The sequence below is a fragment of the Engystomops pustulosus genome, chromosome 2 (genome assembly GCF_040894005.1).
Source record: "Engystomops pustulosus chromosome 2, aEngPut4.maternal, whole genome shotgun sequence".
NCBI lineage: Eukaryota > Metazoa > Chordata > Amphibia > Anura > Leptodactylidae > Engystomops > Engystomops pustulosus.
The window spans coordinates 94,371,008-94,387,398 of record NC_092412.1 but is presented as its reverse complement, the minus strand read 5'-3'; the positions used below and the strand labels follow the sequence as shown (position 1 = coordinate 94,387,398).

The window sequence follows — 16,391 nt, the reverse complement described above, 5'->3', positions numbered from 1 at the left end:
GAATTTAGACCACTTTAGAGTAGGTCTAAACTGGAAACCGACAGTCTTATCCTGCACCAGAATCATTAACACAGTGATAAATCTGGCGCATAAAATGACTAGGGTTTTCCTCCACTAAACTGATGGAGCCTGGGACACATTGATAAATTCCCCCCCCCCCCCCCTCCCATTGTGTGAGAGCAGTAAAGGGGGTGCCAGATTCATGGAAAACTTACAACACATTTCATGAATCTGGCGCACAGTGCAACCTCTATAGGCAAACTGCACAAATATTTTTTGATAAATGTGGGCCAATGTACACATACTGTGTACACACATACTGCCTATCCAATTCAGAAAAACATGAAATTAAACTTAAACCTATAATAAATTTGAGTTTCAAAGAGTATTGGTCTTTTTAATTTGTCTTATTACAAAAGAAGAGTTCAGGTGAACATGAGAATATGTCTTATCTTATCTGTCCCTTATTAGGCCTCTTCTGACTGCAAAACTGTTCACACAACTATAGGTGGGAGGAGAAGGAACTTTGTAGGACAGCTACAGACAGTGGTGCATGCTGCATCAGAGAACAGTACATTCCTAGCAATTTTATTATAGTCTCTAGATCAGGTTTAAGGAGTACTGAGTGGAATAAGTGTGATTAGGGCTTTGGTGACTGGTGATTACAGCTGGCAGAGGGAGGGGGAGAGTGCAGGGGGAGAAGGGAGGAGTGCGGGTAGACGCCCTCAGAGTTCTTCCACTTAATTTACATAAAGATTAAAGTATTTTTTTTTACCAAACTACAGGAGCCCAGCTCCTAACAAACTTATAACAATAATAAATAATAATAATTCTTTATTTACATAGCGCACACAGATTACGCAGCGCTGCACAAAGCATGTCAAATTGCTATATAGCTATATTCACCCTGCTGGGAGCTACCCAAAAGTACTAAGAGTGAATACAGCTATAAAGTGTAAAGGGTGATATAAAGAAAAGGGCTTCTTTCACTTTTTTTCCCTTCATCTGCTTCTGCAGTCTCTGAAAGCAGTTACGAAGTCCATAGCTATGAAGTCCAAATATCAGACAGATAAGGAGAAAGAAGGCAAAAACTTCAAATGACTTAAAGGGAACATGTCATAAAGGACAGGCACAATAAACCTTAGTCAACCTGCCTGTGCATTTGTTGAAAAGTGCAACACAAGTGCATCCCAGCTTAAATCTGTTTCCTCCCACTAGTAAAATAGTTCCCGATTAGACTATGGAGCATATTTTTCATACGCTGGTGCTTGTGCGCCATACATCAAGAGGTAGAAGCAGGGCCTAGCGTAGAAAAAAAAAAGCTGGTGGCTTATCACATATGAAAAGTCGCCAGCAGCAGCGAGTGCGCCGGCAAGGGGAGAGTAACGCCCTGAGCCGGCCCACTCCCAGCTGGCCGCCCCCAGGCCCCTTCACGCCCCCCACTGGCGTGAAGGTGGCGGATTGGGCCAAATAATCACAAGTGCTAGCAATAAGCTAGCATTTGCAGTTATTTCAGGGCCACTGGCGTGGCGCAGAGGTCCTGATAAATATGCCTCTATGAGTCCATGTTTGCACAACCCACTGCTGTTTGGCTACACCAACCAACTTTTGGCCCTGCCCAAAGCAGAGGTGTAAAATGGCGAGAAGATTTGCATTTTCCCACACAGTGCTCACTGCTAAATTCACCATGCAGTGAGAGGGACAGCATTCTGATAAGGACATGGGGAGGACTGCCTGTCTGTTTAGGTTAAGATTTTAAGATACACAGAGATGTCATTTAAAAAAAGGAGGAGTAGTTCACAGGCAGCCTGGGAGAAAACTTTACTGCTCTCTTCAGAAGTTGACTCATTTCTACTCATTTGCATGTCAGAAAAATGTCTGCATTTAAGGTACAGTGCCTCAGTGGTAGATCATTTTAGATGATATGGGGAGGACATTTAACCATTTATCAGTAGGTATTACAGGTGTAAGATAATTCTACCAAGTGAAATGCTATCCAGCAAGAATTTCTCCTTACTTGTCTGCATGGGAGTAAGGAAGAGAGGTTTATTTAGACACAATGATAAGTACGGGAAGAATAGAGTGAAAACTGAATGAAACATTTTTATTATATGTAAGATTCAAATATATCACCTCCACTTTTTATTTAAATAATAAAAGAGTTTTGAAAGTTCAGTGAGCCCTTAAGGTTCCATTCAAATTAATTGTTTCATTTTAGCATTTTATTGGCAAGGGTTAATAAACGTATACAGATAGCTTTTATTCTGCCTTCAAGTTTGAGCCAACAGTTTTTTTTGGCTTCTGTATCATTTTGGTGTTTTTAGAGTATTTTTAGGGTCAGGGTTTTAAAATGTTTACAAATAAATGTATTGTGTACCTTCAGGTATTCTGCCTCATGCACACAAATGTGTAATGGGGTTGCCTAGGACTTAATTTTTTTTGCAGCTAACACAAGGCCCTATTACTTTCTATGTGCTCATGCACACAGCCAGTGCATGCACCCAGAGGGCATGGGTGGGGAGACTGTCATTTTCTATTGCCATATAGTTGGGATGGGGCACCATGAGCCCATTTGTAACTTAAAAGCTAGGGGAACCTAGAGCAACCCAATTGTAAAGGGTTTTTCGAAACTTACACTGGAAATGTATGCAAAATGCACCAAAATTTATCAAAATGCGGCAGAATTTTGCCACTTTTTTGGTGTAGACTCAGCCAACCAAGAGGAAGTGCAAAGTTAGATTTTACAGTTTGGTCAATCAACATTAAACAATTTGAAAACTCTGATGCAGCGTAAGACCACATAACTTTGCAATATCTTTTTAAAGAGTTGTCCCGGCTTGGAAAGTTACTTAGAAACTGCCCTATTGAGCAAATTATATTTCCACATGGATGATGGATGTAGCCCATAACAATTTCATTAACGAAACAACATCATCCCTGTACTGGTAGGCACCAAGAACCTTATAGGTCCATTTACTGGAGTTCCCTAACAGATGATCAAATCAGTACAAGTGTTATAGTATCTAGTTTTAAGTTATGTGTAGAAAATTTAAAGTTGACCTTAATTTTGTATGTTAAAATCACAAATGTGATTGAAAATCAATTGAAATTAATTGAAAAACCCCATATAATATGACATTTATTCTCTTAAATTATTTACATTAAAACTTTTTATTTTTAATTCATCTTTGTATTGTCTGAAATATACAAAGACCTTGAAGCTGCTGTCAAATTTGATGAATAGCTACTGTTTTTCAGGGGCATTTTCTGGCGGCTCCAGGACCTTGACTGCATGAGCAGTCATGGTTTAGGATTGTGAGCGTGTAAACTGCAGAGAATCAGAAATATCTGTAAAATGGCCTCTAACAGTCCTCCAAGGAATACAGCAACACACTGTTTTACAATGTAATGGTTTTTTGACACTGTGTCATTTAACTATTTCATAGAAATACAAGATTTATATTAAAAAGACGTATATTCGTAACTATTCAATAAAGATTGGTTGGTAAAATATAATAACTACCATTTTTCTAATATTTAAATCTGAAAGAAACAGTGTATCATAATAAATTCTGAACTGAAGCCACCGCTGCACAACTAGTTAGTGTAATCATGGCCATTTAATTAGCTATTCTGCCATTTCATTACCACACTAGAGTCATTACCTAAAAGGCCACTGTGCATGTAGGCATATAATAAGCATTAAAATGCACACATCACAGAAAGGATTAATAACTCCATGTTTCTTTTTTAATGAAGCCATTAAAGATCAATGATTAATCCCTATTAGGCCCAACGTATAAATGGCTACTTTTCTAAAATGACTTAAATTTTCACTAAAGTTGATGAATTTGATATAGTGTTTTATATACCTCAGATACATAATATAAAATCTGAAACAAAGGAAGGGTAAAAGGTCAGAAAGGAATGTAAGAACAAAAGAAGAAAGGAAGCTGGAAGGAGAGGACAGAAGAAGGAAAGAATAAAAAATAAAACAGGGTAAAAGAAAAGAAAAATGGATGGAAGGAATGACAGAATGAAGGAAGAATGGTTGGAAGAAAAAAGAAACAAAGAAAGGAAGGAAGTATAAGACAGAAAAAAGGGAAAGAATGAAGCATGGAAGCAAGAAAGAAGAAATGGAGGATTGAAGTTAGGAAGGGAGGAAGGAGTGGAAGAAAGGAAATAAGAATGATAAAAGAAAGAATAGATGGAAGAAGAGAATAAAGAAGGAAGAACATATAGAGAGAATATGGAAGGAGGAAAAGAATTTAAAAATATTTGAAAGAATATTTACTGTACCTACCATTTTCTTCTAGATAAGTTAAAATGATAGAGTTGGATTCAGTTCCTTCACTGGCATAGTCAAGAGGTATATTGCCATTTACATCTTGCAAAAGAACATTTGCTCCTGACTAAAAAGGAAAAAGAAACTAGTCAAAATGCAGTATCATGATATATTTGACATGTAGTTAGGTACAGACATTTTGTATAATTTACACATTGATATTTACATGTAACATGCATCTCTCTTAGACTGTAAACTTTTCTCTTTTTATATACTAATATTCTCTATGGTAAAATTAACTAATAAATATGAAACCTTTAGAATGTGTTTTATTAAATGTTATCTAATCTCTCTCTAGATTGATTAGAAGGCTCAAATAAGGAAATCTGAAGAGAAAGAAATTTGAAGCTTTAAGCATCACATGAAAAATAATGGAGTGATGGGAAATGCAACCTGTGAAGATGGGCAAAATTTAATCAAGAAAATCAGCAATAAAATACCGGTATATGCATAAGTTTGGTATCTGGATTGGGGAGGTCAGACAGATGTGGAGCTTACAGCCCTGTGAATACTCCAGAAGCCATAAGATAAGATAAGATAAAAGATGATCCTTTATTAGTTCCATAGTGGGGTAATATGTGAGAGGTATTAAAGCAGCTGCAACATTTTTAATATTGTAAAATCTTGTACAGTAAACAGGTACATGTTTCTGGGATCATTATAACTATACAGGTATGTAGACTACACTAAAGGGCCGATATAAACAAACAAGCAAAACAAGATAAATTGGGCTAGACTGTGCTGACCCTCCCACAACTCAAAAAGAAGAAATGTTGTCAACATGTTCAGTTATTTGTTCTCATGATAGCTGTCCCTTCATCCCTATCCCTTTATTGAGAACGTATGTACAATTGTCCCAACCCTAGCTGACATGTTTATAGAGAATTAGCTATTGGCCGACCAAATATTTGGCATACTATCTATCATATGTGTATGAATACAGCTTCTCATAATATCACAGGATGCTACAAGATGTATAGTTGAAACCTGGAGTGATTCAGTAGGGATCGAACCATAGAGACCACAGATCATTGAGTTCAGCACCCAACAATTAACAAAATTGTGTTATCATGATTATCTCTAGTAAAAAAAAGAGGTTCTATGTAAATGAAAATGGTCACCTAATCACCTAATGTTATAAGGAAGTAAACTTATACTATTTTGCTATACTACATTGTTTTATATCCAGTCAAAAACTCTACATAAACTTTTCTGCTTGGTGGATTTATTCATAATGTACAGTAATAATGCAACATTGTCAGCTTTTTGATGGATACCATGTCTAACAGTGTATGAGGTTAACTTGCCCTGTCATTGACTGATCACAGAAAACATTGTGGATATACTTAATATAAAACTGTAATAATAAAAACTAAATAAAATACAAACCAACATTTAATACATGTAACCTATTCCTAATGCCCAAAAAAACACAGATTCACCCTTCCGTTAGTGGTAGCCTTTAATTTTTCAGATAATGGAGTTTTATGATAGAAAATGTAAAGCAATAGAAATGTAATCTATCACAATAAAATACAGGCAATCTCCGGGTTACGTACCAGATAGGTTCTGTGTGGTTGTTCTTAATGGGGAACCCGTCACCACTATTTTCACAAATACAGGCAGTGGCAGGTTCCTATAGAGCTCTAGTAAGTCTCTGACACCCTGCTTTTAGCTAAAAGTAGTTTCCCTCAGATCCCCATAAAATCAGAGTTATAATCTTGCCTGGTATCTATGCAGCTTTGGAGCGAGTCCAGGGGGCGTGGCCTATTGTCATGTGACCAGTGTGACATCATCAAAGGTCCTTAAGCTACTTAATATGAAAACTATACCCCATGTACATATCTGACCACATAAGCCTCCATGGACTTCTACTCCTCTCCATGCAGGCTGCTGTGATTTCATTTGATAAAATATGCTGTGATTTCATGACATATATGCTTAATGTACAGTTCCTAAGGCTACAAAAGCTTTAGGACCTGCGATGATGTCACCCTGGTCACATGACATTATAGCAGCATACAGAGATAGGGATGGGGAGGAGCTGCTGGATTCAGCCTGAGGAGGCCATGCCCACCTGGACTCCATGTAGCCATGCTTAGTTACCAGATAAAACTATAAAGTTGAATATATGGGAATCTCAGGGGAATAATTTTTAGCTACAAGCAGGGTGTCAGATAGTTACTAGAGCTCTATAGGAACCTGTCACTACCTGTATTTGTGAAAATAGCGGTGACGGGTTCCCTTTAAGTTGAATTTGTATGTAAGTCTATGACAAATGTATTTTAAAAATGTTTGATGTCATAAGAACCAGGATTAACCATAAAGCTTAAAGGAAACCTACCACTTCTGAAGGTAGGTATGAGATGTAAACACCGGGCACCAGCTCAGGGTGAGCTGGTGCCGGAGCTTACCTTAGCGAGTGTTTTAAACCGCTATATCGCGGTTTAAACACATTTTGATTTACAGCCCCGAGGCAGCTTCGGCGCTGCGCGCGGCCGTGCACGCATGACGCCTCCGGCACTTCGTATGGAGGCGCTCGCGCGCACGGCCGCGCGCAGCGCCGAAGCTACCTCGCGGACGTAAATCAAAATGTGTTTAAACCGCGATATAGCGGTTTAAAACACTCGCTAAGGTAAGCTCCGGCACCAGCTCACCCTGAGCTGGTGCCCGGTGTTTACATCTCATACCTACCTTCAGAAATGGTAGGTTTCCTTTAATTACAGATAACTCTGATAACTGTTATAACTGTTTATTGTAGCCTAGGGCTAAAGTACATTAAATTACTAATTACCAGAGGTCTGTTTGTAACTAGGGGTCGTCTGTTAGTCGGGTGTTCTTAAGTAGGGGATCGCCTGTAGAGCATTAAGGCACTGCAATCACATGTTTTGGTTTTAATTGTTGGTTTCACTGCAAACCATAGACTGTAAGCTCTTGCGAGCAGGGACCTCACTCCTTTTGTTCTATATAAATGTTTGTGCTCTGTCATGTTTTATTATATTTGTATTTGTCTCCTATGATTTGTAAAGGGCTACAGAATATGATGATGCTATATAAATAATGATTATTATTAATATTATTATTATTAAACCATTGCAAAAAAAACTGCTATATTGCTACATTTCTGTTGAGTATGTCTTCGTAGGAGTAGAGACGAGTGATTCATAGGTTCATAAACTTGGTATGAATCTGGTATTTTTCAGCCACAAATAAAATGCTAATTTTCTGATAATAGGTAATCCATAGTTCATAAATGTGGAACATTGTTTAAAAATGGAGGTTAGCCAATACAAAATAAAATACAATCTTGATGAAACGTCATCAGTTCAGACCAATTCGATTTAGACCCTAACTAAATATTAGAAAAACTTGACAAAATTTCTACACATTGGTGCACATTTCCTAAGAACAATATGCAGCAAAGACTTACCAGCTATGGAGAGGGCTCAGCCTGTGAGCCCTCTCCATGCAGCGCGACCCTACCGCTGCCGTGAATACACGGCGGGCGGGCGCGAACCGGTTAATGACTCGGTCGCACCCAGCATTATACATGAGAAGAGCACTTTTAGTGCAGTTTCCCAGATTCAGTAAATGTGCCCCATTGAATCTTAGATGTTTCGCTTATCTCTAGTCAGAGGATAAGAACAGTGAAAAATCATAGTTTCCTGATTAATGGAAATAAACTGAAGATTTTCCTTTTCTATCCATATTTATCCAATGTTAAAACAGAAACAGAAGCTGTGTAATTTATTCTTTCTAAAAAAAAAAAAAGATCAAAGCTGACGGGGATTTTTCATTTTTATTTTAACACTGAAGTTTATCAGGAAGGTTTCAAATTTTTATTTTTTATTTTAGAGATTTGTTGTTATTATGATTATCGAAATGCTAAGCTGACATTATTAAAAACATAACCAAAAAGTATATCAAGGAACTGCTGTAAGTGTAATTAATATACTGTATGTACGGTGCACTGGAATTTTACTATAAGCCTCTAATTCCAACTACAGTTTGCTAACCTAGATTTAACACATAAAATAGAATAGAAATTATCTTGTCTTCGTTTGTTCTTGTTCATCATTAACAAAAAATAAATATATAATAGGTCTGACATCATAAATCATAAAAAAATCATAAAAAAGAATTGCCTACATTGATGTTGCTGGTGGTATGCAATATAATTGAACTTTTAATTTGAGCACGTGTCGTGTAGTGGGGAAAACCACTGCAGAGCAATAATTTAGCAGCTCATTAATGGAAACTTGGCCACCAACTGAGCAAAATAAATAAACACAAATGCTCCCAAATCCTTTCACTGCCCTTTCCTACCAGTCCATAAAACTGTACGATAATGATAGCATGTGTCATTTAGGAATATAAGATATACATGTATTATCCTGGAAGAAGTTATGCAGAAGTTATTAGCCACAGACTTAGCAACTGAAAGTAGAAAGACTTAGGCTAATTTCACACTGGCATTCAAAGCTCCATTCCTTACCTCCGTTAGAAAAAAGGTAGAGATTGGAGGTTAATGGAAGTTTAACATATCAGTTAAAAATCCTATTGACATCCACGTTAATTTTATGCCATCCATTAGGGTCAGTTTGGCAGGTATCCGTCATAACATAACATAACAGAACATAACGGATTATGTAAAATTTACATTTATATCAATGTGATTTTTAATTGATAATAATAATTCCTTTATTTATATAGTGCACACAGATCATGCAGCACTACACAGAGTTTGCCAAATCAGTACCTGTCCCCATGGGGCTCACAATCTAATCAACCTACCAGTATGCCTTGTAGTGTGAGAGGAAACCCATGCAAACATGGAGAGAACATACAAACTTTTTTCAGATGTTGACCTGGATGGGACTTGAAGCTAGGACCCCAGCACAGCAAGGCTGTAGTGCTACCTACTGGCCCACTGTGATACATTAAGCCTCTGCTTTTTACTTTTTTGAACAGGGGTAAGGAATGGAGGATTGAACAGTAGTGTGAAATTAGCCTTAGCTCCCACGCAGATCAGAGATGATACACATCAGCCAAAATGCTATCACTAAATAAAGATCATCTGCTTTTACAGGTAAGCATCAATATATTTTGTCTACTTTGTCAACTAATTTACATTCCTTTCACCTTTTGAATAGGCATTATGACTAGAGATGAGCGAACATGCTCGTCCGAGCTTGATGCTCGGTCGAGCATTAGGGTACTCGAAACTGCTCGTTACTCGGACGAATACTTCGCCCGCTCGAGAAAATGGCAGCTCCCGCCGTTTTGCTTTTTGGCGGCCAGAAACAGAGCCAATCACAAGCCAGGAGACTCTGCACTCCACCCAGCATGACGTGGTACCCTTACACGTCGATAGCAGTGGTTGGCTGGCCAGATCAGGTGACCCTGGGATAGACTAGCCGCTGGCCGCGCTGCTCGGATCATTCTGTCTCTGGATGCCGCTAGGGAGAGAGCTGCTGCTGCTCAGGGAAAGCGTTAGGGTGTTCTATTAGCTTACTGTTAGGCAGGAGTGATTCTCAAAGAACCCAACAGCCCTTCTTAGGGCTACAATAACGTTCTACTTTTTTTATTTTAATTTGCATCTTTTACCATTTTGTGAGGAATTAGCAGGGGGACTTGCTACCGTTGTGTTTAGCTCTTAGTGGCACACATATCCATAGCAAAGACCGAAGTGGGAAAATTCAGTAGGGGTTGGATTTCTATTAGGCAATAACTCAGTGTCATCTCATCTGGCATAGTACTGTGCTTCCTTTGATACTTGGCTAGAAAATAGCCATAGGAGAATACAAACAGCTTCTTGAAGCCTACAGTAGCGTTCTATATATTTGATTTCTGGTTGATCTGCTGGTGGCTGTAGTTTCTGCAGTGCATGTACTTGCCAATTCTGAGCAATTTGTAGTGAGACTTGCGACCGCTGTGTTCTGCGCTTAGTGGCGCACATATCCATAGCAAAGGCTGAAGTGGCAAAATTCAGTAGGGGTTGGATTTCTATTAGGCAATAACTCAGTGTCATCTCATCTGGCATAGTACTGTGCTTCCTTTGATACTTGGCTAGAAAATAGCCATAGGAGAATACAAACAGCTTCTTGAAGCCTACAGTAGCGTTCTATATATTTGATTTCTGGTTGATCTGCTGGTGGCTGTAGTTTCTGCAGTGCATGTACTTGCCAATTCTGAGCAATTTGTAGTGAGACTTGCGACCGCTGTGTTCTGCGCTTAGTGGCGCACATATCCATAGCAAAGGCTGAAGTGGCAAAATTAAGTAGGGGTTGGATTTCTATTAGGCAATAACTCAGTGTCATCTCATCTGGCATAGTACTGTGCTTCCTTTGATACTTGGCTAGAAAATAGCCATAGGAGAATACAAACAGCTTCTTGAAGCCTACAGTAGCGTTCTATATATTTGATTTCTGGTTGATCTGCTGGTGGCTGTAGTTTCTGCAGTGCATGTACTTGCCAATTCTGAGCAATTTGTAGTGAGACTTGCGACCGCTGTGTTCTGCGCTTAGTGGCGCACATATCCATAGCAAAGGCTGAAGTGGCAAAATTAAGTAGGGGTTGGATTTCTATTAGGCAATAACTCAGTGTCATCTCATCTGGCATAGTACTGTGCTTCCTTTGATACTTGGCTAGAAAATAGCCATAGGAGAATACAAACAGCTTCTTGAAGCCTACAGTAGCGTTCTATATATTTGATTTCTGGTTGATCTGCTGGTGGCTGTAGTTTCTGCAGTGCATGTACTTGCCAATTCTGAGCAATTTGTAGTGAGACTTGCGACCGCTGTGTTCTGCGCTTAGTGGCGCACATATCCATAGCAAAGGCCGAAGTGGCAAAATTCAGTAGGGGTTGGATTTCTATTAGGCAATAACTCAGTGTCATCTCATCTGGCATAGTACTGTGCTTCCTTTGATACTTGGCTAGAAAATAGCCATAGGAGAATACAAACAGCTTCTTGAAGCCTACAGTAGCGTTCTATATATTTGATTTCTGGTTGATCTGCTGGTGGCTGTAGTTTCTGCAGTGCATGTACTTGCCAATTCTGAGCAATTTGTAGTGGGACTTGCGACCGCTGTGTTCTGCGCTTAGTGGCGCACATATCCATAGCAAAGGCTGAAGTGGCAAAATTCAGTAGGGGTTGGATTTCTATTAGGCAATAACTCAGTGTCATCTCATCTGGCATAGTACTGTGCTTCCTTTGATACTTGGCTAGAAAATAGCCATAGGAGAATACAAACAGCTTCTTGAAGCCTACAGTAGCGTTCTATATATTTGATTTCTGGTTGATCTGCTGGTGGCTGTAGTTTCTGCAGTGCATGTACTTGCCAATTCTGAGCAATTTGTAGTGAGACTTGCGACCGCTGTGTTCTGCGCTTAGTGGCGCACATATCCATAGCAAAGGCCGAAGTGGCAAAATTCAGTAGGGGTTGGATTTCTATTAGGCAATAACTCAGTGTCATCTCATCCGGCATAGTACTGTGCTTCCTTTGATACTTGGCTAGAAAATAGCCATAGGAGAATACAAACAGCTTCTTGATCTTGAAGCCTACAGTAGCGTTCTATATATTTGATTTCTGGTTGATCTGCTGGTGGCTGTAGTTTCTGCAGAGCATGTACTTGCCAATTCTGAGCAATTTGTAGTGGGACTTGCGACCGCTGTGTTCTGCGCTTAGTGGCGCACATATCCATAGCAAAGGCCGAAGTGGCAAAATTCAGTAGGGGTTGGATTTCTATTAGGCAATAACTCAGTGTCATCTCATCTGGCATAGTACTGTGCTTCCTTTGATACTTGGCTAGAAAATAGCCATAGGAGAATACAAACAGCTTCTTGAAGCCTACAGTAGCGTTCTATATATTTGATTTCTGGTTGATCTGCTGGTGGCTGTAGTTTCTGCAGTGCATGTACTTGCCAATTCTGAGCAATTTGTAGTGAGACTTGCGACCGCTGTGTTCTGCGCTTAGTGGCGCACATATCCATAGCAAAGGCCGAAGTGGCAAAATTCAGTAGGGGTTGGATTTCTATTAGGCAATAACTCAGTGTCATCTCATCTGGCATAGTACTGTGCTTCCTTTGATACTTGGCTAGAAAATAGCCATAGGAGAATACAAACAGCTTCTTGAAGCCTACAGTAGCGTTCTATATATTTGATTTCTGGTTGATCTGCTGGTGGCTGTAGTTTCTGCAGTGCATGTACTTGCCAATTCTGAGCAATTTGTAGTGGGACTTGCGACCGCTGTGTTCTGCGCTTAGTGGCGCACATATCCATAGCAAAGGCTGAAGTGGCAAAATTCAGTAGGGGTTGGATTTCTATTAGGCAATAACTCAGTGTCATCTCATCTGGCATAGTACTGTGCTTCCTTTGATACTTGGCTAGAAAATAGCCATAGGAGAATACAAACAGCTTCTTGAAGCCTACAGTAGCGTTCTATATATTTGATTTCTGGTTGATCTGCTGGTGGCTGTAGTTTCTGCAGTGCATGTACTTGCCAATTCTGAGCAATTTGTAGTGAGACTTGCGACCGCTGTGTTCTGCGCTTAGTGGCGCACATATCCATAGCAAAGGCCGAAGTGGCAAAATTCAGTAGGGGTTGGATTTCTATTAGGCAATAACTGAGGGCGCGTTCACACGTTGCGCTTTCGTCGCGTTCATAACGCGACGCAAGCGCACAGGGGGCGGAGTTTGGGGCGATCGCATATGCGTTTCCAGAGAAACGCATGCGATCGGGTTATCAATCGCATGCGTTTCCCGGGAAACGCATATGCGATCGCCCCAAACTCCGCCCCCTGTGCGCTTGCGTCGCGTTATGAACGCGACGAAAGCGCAACGTGTGAACGCGCCCTCAGTGTCATCTCATCCGGCATAGTACTGTGCTTCCTTTGATACTTGGCTAGAAAATAGCCATAGGAGAATACAAACAGCTTCTTGATCTTGAAGCCTACAGTAGCGTTCTATATATTTGATTTCTGGTTGATCTGCTGGTGGCTGTAGTTTCTGCAGTGCATGTACTTGCCAATTCTGAGCAATTTGTAGTGAGACTTGCGACCGCTGTGTTCTGCGCTTAGTGGCGCACATATCCATAGCAAAGGCTGAAGTGGCAAAATTAAGTAGGGGTTGGATTTCTATTAGGCAATAACTCAGTGTCATCTCATCTGGCATAGTACTGTGCTTCCTTTGATACTTGGCTAGAAAATAGCCATAGGAGAATACAAACAGCTTCTTGAAGCCTACAGTAGCGTTCTATATATTTGATTTCTGGTTGATCTGCTGGTGGCTGTAGTTTCTGCAGTGCATGTACTTGCCAATTCTGAGCAATTTGTAGTGAGACTTGCGACCGCTGTGTTCTGCGCTTAGTGGCGCACATATCCATAGCAAAGGCTGAAGTGGCAAAATTAAGTAGGGGTTGGATTTCTATTAGGCAATAACTCAGTGTCATCTCATCTGGCATAGTACTGTGCTTCCTTTGATACTTGGCTAGAAAATAGCCATAGGAGAATACAAACAGCTTCTTGAAGCCTACAGTAGCGTTCTATATATTTGATTTCTGGTTGATCTGCTGGTGGCTGTAGTTTCTGCAGTGCATGTACTTGCCAATTCTGAGCAATTTGTAGTGAGACTTGCGACCGCTGTGTTCTGCGCTTAGTGGCGCACATATCCATAGCAAAGGCCGAAGTGGCAAAATTCAGTAGGGGTTGGATTTCTATTAGGCAATAACTCAGTGTCATCTCATCTGGCATAGTACTGTGCTTCCTTTGATACTTGGCTAGAAAATAGCCATAGGAGAATACAAACAGCTTCTTGAAGCCTACAGTAGCGTTCTATATATTTGATTTCTGGTTGATCTGCTGGTGGCTGTAGTTTCTGCAGTGCATGTACTTGCCAATTCTGAGCAATTTGTAGTGGGACTTGCGACCGCTGTGTTCTGCGCTTAGTGGCGCACATATCCATAGCAAAGGCTGAAGTGGCAAAATTCAGTAGGGGTTGGATTTCTATTAGGCAATAACTCAGTGTCATCTCATCTGGCATAGTACTGTGCTTCCTTTGATACTTGGCTAGAAAATAGCCATAGGAGAATACAAACAGCTTCTTGAAGCCTACAGTAGCGTTCTATATATTTGATTTCTGGTTGATCTGCTGGTGGCTGTAGTTTCTGCAGTGCATGTACTTGCCAATTCTGAGCAATTTGTAGTGAGACTTGCGACCGCTGTGTTCTGCGCTTAGTGGCGCACATATCCATAGCAAAGGCCGAAGTGGCAAAATTCAGTAGGGGTTGGATTTCTATTAGGCAATAACTCAGTGTCATCTCATCCGGCATAGTACTGTGCTTCCTTTGATACTTGGCTAGAAAATAGCCATAGGAGAATACAAACAGCTTCTTGATCTTGAAGCCTACAGTAGCGTTCTATATATTTGATTTCTGGTTGATCTGCTGGTGGCTGTAGTTTCTGCAGTGCATGTACTTGCCAATTCTGAGCAATTTGTAGTGGGACTTGCGACCGCTGTGTTCTGCGCTTAGTGGCGCACATATCCATAGCAAAGGCCGAAGTGGCAAAATTCAGTAGGGGTTGGATTTCTATTAGGCAATAACTCAGTGTCATCTCATCTGGCATAGTACTGTGCTTCCTTTGATACTTGGCTAGAAAATAGCCATAGGAGAATACAAACAGCTTCTTGAAGCCTACAGTAGCGTTCTATATATTTGATTTCTGGTTGATCTGCTGGTGGCTGTAGTTTCTGCAGTGCATGTACTTGCCAATTCTGAGCAATTTGTAGTGAGACTTGCGACCGCTGTGTTCTGCGCTTAGTGGCGCACATATCCATAGCAAAGGCCGAAGTGGCAAAATTCAGTAGGGGTTGGATTTCTATTAGGCAATAACTCAGTGTCATCTCATCCGGCATAGTACTGTGCTTCCTTTGATACTTGGCTAGAAAATAGCCATAGGAGAATACAAACAGCTTCTTGATCTTGAAGCCTACAGTAGCGTTCTATATATTTGATTTCTGGTTGATCTGCTGGTGGCTGTAGTTTCTGCAGTGCATGTACTTGCCAATTCTGAGCAATTTGTAGTGGGACTTGCGACCGCTGTGTTCTGCGCTTAGTGACGCACATATCCATAGCAAAGGCCGAAGTGGCAAAATTCAGTAGGGGTTGGATTTCTATTAGGCAATAACTCAGTGTCATCTCATCTGGCATAGTACTGTGCTTCCTTTGATACTTGGCTAGAAAATAGCCATAGCAATAGGATAGCATTGTTTGGTTTTAAAAACTCAAAAAAAAACAAAAAACACAAAAAAAAAAAAAAAACACAAAAAAAAAAAAAAAAGTAAAAAAAAAAATAAAGTTATAACTCTCATTTTAAAAATGTTTAACCCGAGGGCTAGGGGTAGAGGACGAGGGCGGGGACGTGGGCGTCCAACTACTGCAGGGGTCAGAGGCCGTGGTCCTGGGCGGGGTGAGGCACCACCTGCTGATGAGGGAGCAGGGGAACGCCGCAGAGCTACACTCCCTAGGTTCATGTCTGAAGTTACTGGGACTCGTGGTAGAGCACTGTTGAGGCCAGAACAGTGCGAACAGGTGATGTCGTGGATTGCTGACAATGCTTCGAGCAATTTGTCCACCACCAGTCAGTCTTCCACGCAGTCCACCCATGTCACCGAAATCGCCACTCCTCCAGCTCCTGCACCTCAGCCTCCTCCCCCCCAGTCTGCCCCCTCCCAGGAAAATTTGGCATTTGAACCGGCATACTCTGAGGAACTGTTTTCTGGACCCTTCCCACAGTCACAAACCACTTGTCCGGTTGCTGCTGAGCAATTTTCCGATGCCCAGGTTTTCCACCAGTCACAGTCTGTGGGTGATGATGACCTTCTTGACGTAGTGGAAGTGTGTAAAGAGGTGTCCGACGATGAGGAGACACGGTTGTCAGACAGTGGGGAAGTTGTTGTCAGGGCAGGAAGTCCGAGGGGGGAGCAGACTGAGGGATCGGAGGATGATGAGGTGACAGACCCAAGCTGGGTTGAGAGGCCGGGTGAA

The 16,391-nt window shown here is 40.7% G+C and overlaps 1 protein-coding gene across 2 annotated transcripts in view; it reads right to left on the bottom strand.

Moving 5' to 3' along the window:
* MYO16 (myosin XVI) overlaps window positions 1-16,391 on the bottom strand; it is a 272,125-nt gene that overhangs the window by 163,966 nt on the left and 91,768 nt on the right. For both annotated transcript variants that reach the window (XM_072135556.1, XM_072135555.1), the window contains exon 5: window positions 4,304-4,412. In XM_072135556.1, coding sequence (XP_071991657.1) covers window positions 4,304-4,412 — 109 coding nt within the window. The remainder of the gene's footprint in view (window positions 1-4,303; window positions 4,413-16,391) is intronic.